The sequence below is a fragment of the Podarcis liolepis genome (assembly GCF_965112155.1).
Source record: "Podarcis liolepis genome assembly, chromosome: 12".
Lineage (NCBI taxonomy): Eukaryota > Metazoa > Chordata > Lepidosauria > Squamata > Lacertidae > Podarcis > Podarcis liolepis.
This window is the reverse complement of record NC_139563.1, coordinates 4,803,877-4,814,920: the sequence shown is the minus strand read 5'-3', so window position 1 is coordinate 4,814,920 and position 11,044 is coordinate 4,803,877. Positions and strand designations below refer to the sequence as shown.

The 11,044-nt window shown below is 51.5% G+C and overlaps 1 protein-coding gene across 10 annotated transcripts in view; it reads left to right on the top strand.

The window, feature by feature from the left end:
• NBEAL2 (neurobeachin like 2) overlaps nt 1-11,044 on the top strand; it is a 227,338-nt gene that overhangs the window by 169,314 nt on the left and 46,980 nt on the right. For 9 of the 10 annotated variants that reach the window (XM_083466478.1, XM_083466483.1, XM_083466482.1 and 6 more), the window contains 6 exons: nt 590-746; nt 2,343-2,428; nt 4,522-5,271; nt 7,542-7,720; nt 8,920-9,079; nt 10,531-10,668. In XM_083466478.1, the coding sequence (XP_083322604.1) occupies nt 590-746; nt 2,343-2,428; nt 4,522-5,271; nt 7,542-7,720; nt 8,920-9,079; nt 10,531-10,668 (1,470 nt within the window). The remainder of the gene's footprint in view (nt 1-589; nt 747-2,342; nt 2,429-4,521; nt 5,272-7,541; nt 7,721-8,919; nt 9,080-10,530; nt 10,669-11,044) is intronic. The other variant, XM_083466481.1, reaches the window with a different exon arrangement.

Here is an 11,044-nt window from a genome sequence, read left to right as displayed (position 1 = left end):
TATTTATTTATTTATTTATTTATTTATTTATTTATTTATACCCCGCCCATCTCGCTGGGTTTCCCCAGCCACTCTAGGCAGCTTCCAACAAAACACTAAAATACAATAACCTATTAAACATTAAAAGCTTCCCTAAACAGGGCTGCCTTCAGATGTCTTCTAAAAATCTGGTAGTTGTTGTTCTCTTTGACATCTGGTGGAAGGGCGCTCCACAGGGCAGGCACCACCACCGAGAAGGCCCTCTGTCTGGTTCCCTGTAACTTGGCATCTCTCAGCGAGGGAACCGCCAGAAGGCCCTCGGAGCTGGACCTCAGTGTCCGGGCAGAATGATGGGGGTGGAAAAGAGGAAGGTGTTTGCGTGACTAGCCCTTTTATTGGGTCAGCTAGGGTCCAGCTGATCTACCTGGCCACACACAGGGGGAGTAGGCTCCAAAGCAGGTAAGACAGGAAGTCCTGCCCTGTGTGTCCACTCTAGGAAAACAGGAAATGTTGTATTTGACTGCTTCCATAATAATACACCCCACAGTTATTTGGGGGGGGGGGTCCCATTCTCATGGGATGTTACCTTCTTCGTCCTTTCTCTGCACAGATCCTGTACAAAATGCTGAAGTACGAGAAGATGAACGAACGGAGCAAGCAGCGCCTGAAGCTGAAGGACGTTGGCTTCCTAGGCTTCATCTCGTACCTGAACGACATCCCGGTCTCCATGCTGATCCGCTACCTTTGGGAGCAGGTGATTGGGCCAGGTAAGGCCCAGGGAGAGATGCAAGTTGCGCTGTGGGTTAACCCACAGAGCCTAGGACTTGCCGATCAGAAGGTCGGCGGTTTGAATCCCTGCGATGGGGTGAGCTCCCGTTGCTTGGTCCCTGCTCCTGCCAACCTAGCAGTTCAAAAGCACGTCAAAGTGCAAGTAGATAAATAGGCACCGCTCCAGCGGGAAGGTAAATGGAGTTTCCGTGCGCTGCTCTGGTTCGCCAGAAGCGGCTTAGTCATGCTGGCCACATCACCCGGAAGCTGTACACCGGCTCCCTCGGCCAAGAAAGCGAGATGAGCGGCACGACCCCAGAGTCGGCCACGACTGGACCTAATGGTCAGGAGTTCCCTTTACCTTTAAGGCCCAAGGAAGGCGGTGCAGAAACTTCACCTGGTGCAAAATTCGGTGGCCAGGTTGCTCACCATTTAAGGATGTTGCACCGATCTTGGTCTCTGACTGCACTGGCTGCCAATTAGTTTCCAACTGTGCTGGTTTTGACCTATAAAGCCTTAAACAGCTCAGGACCTGACAGCTAAAGATATACAATGAAGGCGCCAGGCAGGCCTCCCTGGGGAGAGCAGCCCGCAACCAGGGAGCCACCACAGAAAAGGCCCTGTTCTCATGTTGCCGCCCTTTGGACCTCTCGTGGAAGAAACACACCCTTTGAGAACCACTACCCTAGATAATCCCAGTGTCCATCCCCCCCCCCAAGGGGGCAGTCCTTCCTACTTTGGGAACTGTTGAGACAGTATCGGACTAGGACCCGGTAGAGACCAGGATTCGAATCCCCACTTGGCCATGAAGCTCCCTGCGTGATCTAGGGCCCATCGCTCACTTTGCACCTCCCCTACCGTATTTTTCGCTCTATAGGACGCACTTTTTCCCCCCTCCAAAAATTAAGGGGAAATGTGTGTGCGTCCTATGGAGCGAATGCAGGCTCCTTGGCTTCAGCAAAAGCAACGCGAAGCCTCCGAAGCGCAGAGGGAGCGCTCCAGAGGCTACGCATTGCTTTCGCTGAAGCCTGGAGAGTGAGAGGGGTCGGAGGCTGTCCCTGAAGCCTTTGAAGCGCAGCGGGAACTCGCGCTGCGTTCCAAAGGCTTCAGGGTTAGCTGCGCAAAGCCTCCGCAGGGCAGCGGGGTGAAGGCACCCCGCTGGGCTGTCCCAGAAGCCAGAACAGCAAGACGGAGCGCTGCGCAACGCTCTGTCTCGCTGTTCTAGCTTCGGGGTTAGCGGCGCAAAGCCTCAGCAGGGCACGGGTATGAAGGCTCCCAGTGCCCTGCGGAGGCTTCGCGCAAAGCTATCCCAGCTATCCCAGCGACTATCCCAGAAGCCAGAACAGCAAGAGGCTATCCCAGAAGCCAGATCCCTCTTGCTGTTCTGGCTTCTGGGATTCAGAATTTTTTTTTCGTGTTTCCTCCCCCCCAAAACTAGGTGCGTCCTATCATCTGGTGCGTCCTATACAGCGAAAAATTCGGTGCCTCACAGGATTGTTGTGAGAATAAAATGAGGGGGGAGGAACCGTTGAGCACCCTGCTGTTTCCTTTTGCTCCAACCAAGACTATGTTCTGCTGCCTTGCTTTCTCCCCAGACACCCCAAACTACAAGGATTTGTTGGCCGTGATCTACCTCTCACACCGGGCAGAGCTGACCGTCAGGCTGGACATCTGCAGAGAGGTGAGGGGTGGAGCCAGGATCTTACCAGCTCCCGAGATGCTTCATCTGGGCAGGGCGAAACAGCCCAGTGCACACGAAAAAGCATGCAAAGTAGCCTTGTGCAGAGTCAGGCCATTGGGCCTTTGGAGCCAGTGGACTCTGCTCTGACTGGCAGCTGCTGTGCAGGGTCTTAGGCAAAGAACTGCCCATGGGAGATGCCAACTTGTAGAGTTGGCGGGGACCCCAAGGGGACATCCAGCTCTCTCCCACCATTTCCAGGTTTGAATTGCGCTGTTTCTTTCCCGGCACTGCGCATTAGTGCGTAAGTGCGCGCCGGGAGGACGGGACAACACCTGCGTTCAGAAGCATTGCTGCTTCCAACTAGGCAGAGCACAGCTGTCATGGCTAATAGAAATCGATAGCCCTCTCCTCCGCAAATCCGTCTGATGCTCTTTAAAGCAAGATTGTGAGAAGCACAGCTGTGATGCTATCGCCAAACTCCTTCACGGACGCATTCGCACCAGGCAGAAATCTCAATGCACAAGCCCTCGCTCACACCAGGACTGGCCCTGGGACGTTTCGGGTGGCAACCTCTGTCGCGAATTCTTCGCGGCGCTTTAGCAGAAATGCTCAGAGTTCCAGGTTCTTCAGTGCAGTATATTTATTGTGAGCTATATATACAAATGGGACGCGGGTGGCGCTGTGGGTAAAACCTCAGCGTCTAGGACTTGCCGATCGCATGGTTGGCGGTTCAAATCCCCGCGGCGGAGTGTGCTCCCGTCGTTCGGTCCCAGCGCCTGCCAACCTAGCAGTTCGAAAGCACCCCCGGGTGCAAGTAGATAAATAGGGACCGCTTACCAGCGGGAAGGTAAACGGCGTTCCGTGTGCTGCGCTGGCTCGCCAGATGCAGCTTGTCACGCTGGCCACGTGACCCGGAAGTGTCTGTGGACAGCGCTGGCTCCCGGCCTATAGAGTGAGATGAGCGCACAACCCTAGAGTCTGGCAAGACTGGCCCGTACGGGCAGGGGTACCTTTACCTTTACCTTATATATACAAATGGAGATGGACGAGGTGGTTGGACAATGTTCTCGAAGCTACCAACATGAGTTTGACCAAACTGTGGGAGGCAGTGGAAGATAGGAGTGCCTGGCGTGCTCTGGTCCAGGGGGTCACGAAGAGTCGGACATGACTAAACGACAAAACAATATATACAAATGAGGGACGTGGGTGGCGCTGTGGGTTAAACCACAGAGCCTAGGACTTGCCGATCAGAAGGTCGGCGGTTCGAATCCCCACGACGGGGTGAGCTCCCGTTGCTCAGTCCCTGCTCCTGCCCACCTAGCAGTTCGAAAGCACATCAAAGTGCAAGTAGATAAATAGGTACCACTCTGGCGGGAAGGTAAACGGCGTTTCCGTGCGCTGCTCTGGTTCGCCAGAAGCGGCTTAGTCATGCTGGCCACATGACCCAGAAGCTGTATGCCGGCTCCCTCGGCCAATAAAGTGAGATGAGCGCTGCAACCCCAGAGTCGGCCACGACTGGACTTAATGGTCAGGGATCCCTTTACCTTTATATATACAAATATCTACAGGCTATAATAAATGAGCAGTTCATACAGTCAAACAGAGTACCTGGCTGCAGCTTAAGGCAAATAGGTACTTCCGGGTCGCTGCAGGACGCAACCTGAAGAGATTTAACCTGAAGCAAACGTAAAAAGAGGTATGACTGTATTTTGGGCAGATAGCATTCATTTGAGGCCAAATCTTCTGCCCCTTGTGGATCCTACCACCCAAGGTGGTCATCTCATGGGTGGACCGACCCTGTCTCTCCCTCTCCCTCCCTCTCTCTGTCACACACACACTCAGCAACCGCCTACTTATGCCCACCAAGTTGTGCCATCTTTGGTCAAGCTCAACATCCGCAACAGCTGCCACCTCGCTTGTCCTGGCCTGAGTGCCAACAGCCAGTGGCGTAGCGTGGGGGGTGCAGGGGGGGCCGGCCGCACCGGGCGCAACATCTGGGGGTTAGGGTTAGGGGGCGCAAATTACTTGCCTTGCCCCGGGTGCTGACAACCCACGCTACGCCACTGCCAATGGCTCCCCTTTTTCTCTTCCAGCTCTTCCGCCTGATCTACAAGCCGCAAGACCCGGCCAAGCAGACGGTCAGGCAGCTGGCCAAACTGGCCGGCTGGCAGGACACCCTCACCAAGCTCTACGTCAAGGAGTCCTACGAGTCACGCCAGCACAGCCTGTCAGGCTCAGCCAACGGCGGAGGCAGCCTGGACCTCCCCAAGGCCTCGGACCAGCCAGGCACAGAGGCCGGGAAGGAGCCCTCCGGCTCCGCTCCCCCTTCGGCCTCCGACCTCCAGGATCTGGACGTCTTCCTCCCGCTGGGCTTCGAGGCCTCGGACCCGGAGCTGTCGGAAGGCTTTTCGGACCACTCGGTCTCGCCCACCAGCAGCCAGAGGGGCAAGGCTTTCCCGACGTACGGCTTCAAGTCGTTCGACTCCTCCGACCTGGCCAGCCGCTCCTCCTCTTCCAACACCATCGACGCTCCCGGGGCCACAGAGGCCCCCCAAGCGGGGGACACGCTCCCGGCCGACAGGGTCTACCACCCGCTGTCTCCCTTCTCCATGTCTCCATTCGATCTCGGCCTGGATTTGGGAAGCACCAGCTCGGCCACCACGGCTGAGAGCGGAGACCAGACGCCCGTGAGCCTGCCGGGGACCCCGTCGCCACTGGAAAACTTTAAGCCCTTCCCGGGGACACGGGTAAGGAAGAGCTCCAGCCTCTCTAACGTACTGGACGACACCAGCTACCAGGATACCTTGCCCAGTGATAGCATCTCCAACACCAGCAACCCTCAGGTGAGCCTCTTTCCTCTCCATCTTCCTGTGTGAGGTGTTGAGACAGGTGTGCAAACTCCGAAATCTCCACCTTGTTGGCTATTTGCAGTTTAGTTGCGCTGCAGAAAGCTTGCTGGGGAGACCACGCATTACAAGAAACTCAAAAATACCGTATTTTTCGCTCTGTAAGACACACCTGACCACAAGACGTACCTAGTCTTTGGAGGAGGAAAACAAGGAAAAATATATTCTGAATCTCAGAAGCCAGAACAGCAAGAGGGATCGCTGCGCAGTGAAAGCAGCAATCCCTCTCGCTGTTCTGGCTTCTGGGATAGCTGCGCAGCCTGCATTCGCTCCATAAGACACACACACATTTCCCCTTACATTTTAGGAGGGAAAAAGTGAGTTTTATAGAGCAAAAAATACGGTAACTTTAACAAGGTTTTAATAACAATAACAAAAACTCCTTTTACACTAAACATATCAACAGGCATGACCCATCCACCAGGGTAATGGGAGAGCTAGGTGCTGCTCTTTATATACTTCACCCAATTGCTGGCACAGCTTACCGTATTTTTTGCACCATAACACTCACTTTTTTCCTCCTAGAAAGTAAAGGGAAATGTCTGTGCGTGTTATGGAGCAAATGCCTGCGGGTGGCGGGGGGGATCTGCTGCAGTCGTGAGCAGAGGATCCATGGTTCCCCTTCCTTCCCTCCTCCGTGGTTACAAAGCATGGATCCACATGGATCCTCAGGATTTTTGCATTGGGCAACTCACTGTCAGATCACATGTCTGTGGCCACAACATGAACCACAAAAATCATATATCCACTATTTCGTTTAGAATATTTTTTTCCTTGTTTTCCTCCTCTAAAAACTACGTGCGTGTTATGGTTTGGTGCGTGTTATAGAGCGAAAAATACGGTAATTAACACAACTTAGCAGCACCTGCTATACTGTTTCACAGCTGTAAAACTGCGTCTCGTTATTTGCTCTGGCCCTTAAAGACATACACATCTTGTGGAACAATAACGAACCTTCACATTTAAAGAGACCATTCAACATACCTAAGCATGCTCTGTTTCTAGGACATTGTTATGTGCCGGCGTGAGAGAGTGAGAGGGTTCTTCTTTTTAGGGGAGGGGGGAGGGGAAAATGGGGGAATGAGGATGATGTATTTTTGATAAATTGTTATGTTGAAATTTCTAATTAAAAAAATTATTATTTTTTTAAAAAGAGAAGTCTCTGTCACAGAAATACCTGCAAGAAATTAGCAGTTTTGGAAACAAGCCAACCTTCCTTTAAATTTGCTTCACACACCCAGAGTGAAATATAGTGGTATTCTTTCTAGGCAGTCTTAAGCTACTTCAATGTTTATGTTGTTTTGGCTATATTGTAATGCTTCAGTAGCACAAAAGGAAGCAAAAAAGGAAGCAAAATCTGTATCTACAAATACTCAAGCATGAAAATTCTGTTGTTTAACTCACTGCCTGTACCTCTTTTTAAACTGATGAACGGCATACAGGCTGTAAGCTATTTTAATATGTAGAAAATCCTCTTTTCAAAACATGAGTATTAATCAGGGCGGTGCAACTCTTTTTCTTAGTAATAATAATAATAATAATTTATTATTTATACCCCGCCCATCTGGCTGAGTTTCCCCAGCGACTCTGGGCGGCTTCCAACAGAATATTAAAATACAATAGTCTATTAAACATTAAAAGCTTCCCTAAACATACTTAAACATATCATATGTGTCTTGGATGTCTGATCCTAACTACAATTATCTAAAACTAAGCTAGCATTAGAAAAATCAGAAAGTGTAGTTCTGCTTCTGGGAGTCTCTGAATCCCAGGAATCGAAATTTGGGTAGGACCACCGTCAGACAAATGTTAGTGTCGCTTTAGAAGTCAAAATACCAAACGATCTGTTTCTAGCATAATAAAAAACACACGGCTTATTTGTAATACGAAGTGCAGATGAGTTAAATGAGACTCATCCTTCTCTTGCAAGAATGTATTATTTCTCTGGTGCTAGAATTGCTTTACTTTGAATCTTTGTGTTCTTTTCATTGCGCAAAGGTGAGCAGCAAAGACTCATCAGTAGTGTGACAAAATAACTCCTCCCCCCAATAAAAAATAAAAAATAAACTGAGACGTCTCAAACGCGGCAGCTTTCCCTCGCAGTCTCTCCACCCCCTTGATCCCATTGGCTGCTCTTTTCTGAACCTTTCCCAAGCCTGCAGGATTCCTTTTGGGGTGAGCTCACCTGTTGCTTCCTTCCTCCGCAGCAGACGCCCGAGGAAGAACTGTGCAACCTGCTCACCAACATCGTCTTCTCGGTCACCTGGCGAGGGGTGGAGGGCTGGGACGACGCGGCCTGGAAAGAGCGCGGGCAGGTCTTCTCAGTCCTCACCAAGCTGGGCTCGGCCTGCGAGTTGGTCCGCCAGCCGGACGAGATCAAGCGCAGGTAAGGCATGGCATTTTGAGGTGGGCAGAGTGTCTCCAGTGGAGCTGACCCAGGGTTAAGACTCTTGCTGACTGCCCTGCACTGAATCCAGAAATTCTCCCTTTTCTGGGTGCCTTTGGAAGAAAGTATGTGTTCTGTTTTCTAAAAGTCAGATGGTGTTTATTTCCTTGACATCTGGTGGGAGGGCATTCCACAGGGTGGGCGCCACCACCGAGAAGGCCCTCTGCCTGGTTCCCTGTAACCTCACTTCTCACAGGAAGGGAACCGCCAAAAGGCCCTCGGAGCTGGACCTCAGTGTCCAGGCTAAATGATAGGGGTGGGGACACTCCTTCAGGTCTACTGGGCTGAGGCCGTTTAGGGCTTTCAAGGTCAGCACCAACACTTTGAATTGTGCTTGGAAATGTACTTGGAGCCAATGTAGGTCTTTCAAGACCGGTGTTATATGGTCTTGGCAGCTGCTCCCAGTCACCAGTCTAGCTGCCGCTTTCTGGATTAGTTGTAGTTACCGGATCACCTTCAAAGGTAGACCTTCTCCTTCTCCTTCTCCTTCTCCTCCTCCTCCTTCTTTTATTTATACCCCACCCATCTGGCTGGGTTTCCCCAGCCACTCTGGGCAGCTTCCAGCAAAATAATAAAATACAGTACAGTGGTACCTCAGGTTACGTATGCTTCAGGTTACATACACTTCAGGTTACAGACTCCGCTAACCCAGAAATAGTGCTTCAGGTTAAGAACTTTGCTTCAGGATGAGAACAGAATTGTGCTCCGGCGGCGCAGCAGCAGCAGGAGGCCCCATTAGCTAAAGTGGTGCTTCAGGTTAAGAACAGTTTCAGGTTAAGAACGTATCTCCGGAACAAATTAAGTACTTACCCCAAGGTACCACTGTAATTCATCAAATATTAAAAGCTTCCCTAAACAGGGCTGCCTTCAGTTGTCTTCTAAAAGTCAGGTAGTTGTTTATTTCCTTGACATCTGATGGGAGGGCGTTCCACAGGGTGGGCGCCACTACCGAGAAGGCCCTCTGCCTGCTTCCCTGCAACCTCACTTCTCGCAGGGAGGGAATCGCCAGAAGGCCCTCAGAGCTAGACCTCAGTGTCCAGGCTGAACGATGGGGGTGGAGACGCTCCTTCAGGTCTACTGGACCGAGGCCATTTAGGGCTTTCAATGTCAGCACTGCCTCACCTCTCTTTCTCTCCCAGCCTCCTGGAGATGATGATGGAGTCGGCACTGACGGACATCAAGGAGGCCACCCCCACCATGCTGCCCAGCCTCACGCAGAACGCTCTCAAGCTGCTTCGGCTCCTCCAGGACTTCCTGTTCTCCGAGGGCCACAGCAACCAGGCCTTGTGGAGCGAGAAGGTTGGTGGAAGCTTTCTAGCTGGATGCAGGGGCCTAAATTATCAGTTCTCCTCATCTGCAATGGCAACACGGATCTGTGCACCTTCGGCGCTGCTCCAAGTCTCTCATTGCTTGGAGAAAGCCCTGGAGAGGCGGGGGGACCTTCAGTCTCTGCCACGGCTTCATAGGGGCAAGACCGACCGGAGATGGTTTGCTGTGCTCATTAGGCCTGATAGATCATTCTTTGTCTAATAAAGAGTTAACTCCAGCCTGCTCAGTGTGATTTCCTGCTGGCTCACTCCTGACCCTAGGTGGCTTTCTGAATTCTCCGCCTCCAGGGAGCATAAGAGGTTGGTATGGCGATCACACAGGGTCCCCGGAGGTTTCACCGTCTATTGATCCCTGTGCCACTACTTGATTTCTCGCCGCCACCACCCACCTGGTACAATACTGAGTCCAGTCAGGGTTAAACTGGAACATAAACTTCTGTTTATTTATTGCAGTTTAACAAGCGTGTGGTTTCCTAAACGGTATCGGTCAATTACAATCATGGGGTGCCTATCCAGACCTATAATTTCTGCTACCTGCTCTCGCTCACTAAACCACCTCTCAGATATTTACTCATCTTCCTAGCTCTTAACTGTTCCTGACTCAACTTATTTCGCTACACTAAAGCACGTCAAAGTACAAGTAGATAAATAGGTACCGCTCTGGCGGGAAGGTAAACGGCGTTTCTGTGCGCTGCTCTGGTTCGCATAAAACAGCTTCGTCATGCTGGCCACATGATCCGGAAGCTGTACGCCAGCTCCCTTGGCCAATAAAGTGAGATGAGCACTGCAACTCCAGAGTTGGTCACAACTGGACCTAATGGTCAGGGGTCCCTTTACCTTTATGTTCATAGATTAGGGATGCGGGTGGCGCTGTGGATTAAACCACAGAGCCTAGGGCTTGCATATCAGAAGGTCGACGGTTCGAATCCCCGCGACGGGGTGAGCTCCCGTTGCTCGGTCCCTGCTCCTGCCAACCTAGCAGTTCGAAAGCACATCAAAGTGCAAGTAGATAAATAGGTACCACTCCGGCGGGAAGGTAAACGGCGTTTCCGTGCGCTGCTCTGGTTCGCCAGAAGTGGCTTAGTCATGCTGGCCACATGACCTGGAAGCTGTACGCCGGCTCCCTCGGCCAGTAAAGCGAGATGCGTGCCGCAACCCCAGAGTCTGCCACGACTGGACCTAATGGTCAGGGGTCCCTTTACCTTTACTTAACTCAACCTCCCCCACAAACTCTATCCCAATTCACTCCCACTCCAACGAACTCCTCCCAGAGCTGGTTTTATAGTCCCTCTGACTCCACCCCCCTGGGTCCTGATTGGGTAACCTGTTTAACTATTTCACCTCCAGCACTCTCCTATGTTAACATCACAGTCGGCCGTCCTTGCATCTTCACATTCTGCTTCTCTCCTTCCTTGGCTGCAGGTTTATGAGGGGGTCAACAGCTTGCTGGACAAACTGGGGGTCTGGCACCACTTGGCCAACGGCACCTCCGACTTGAAGGAGATGGCGCAGATCGGCTTGCGGGTGCTCATCGGATATATCTCACTGGAGGACCTACAAGTAAGTTGCCCAGCTAACGTGGTGGGGCCCATCCTCCTCCTTCCAGTTCCTGGTGATTCCAGGCTGCTTTTGCAACATGTGCAAAAGATCTCCCCCAGGTTTGCTATGTTTTTTCCCGCACACGGGCAGCCAATTTTTTCTTTTTCTTTTTTCCCCCTTTGATTTTAAAAAGTATAAACGTGCGATGAACAACCATTCAAGATCCAAATATCGAAATTACTCTGAATCTCCTTACTTACCCCCACCCCTTCCATGGCACCTAGTGGTAGTATTTACAACTGCATATCAATACATATCCAAATTTTTATACTTCTAAATTATCCGTACTTTCTGCTACTTTACGAGAGTGATTAAAATCCTGCCTGTATTTTGACCT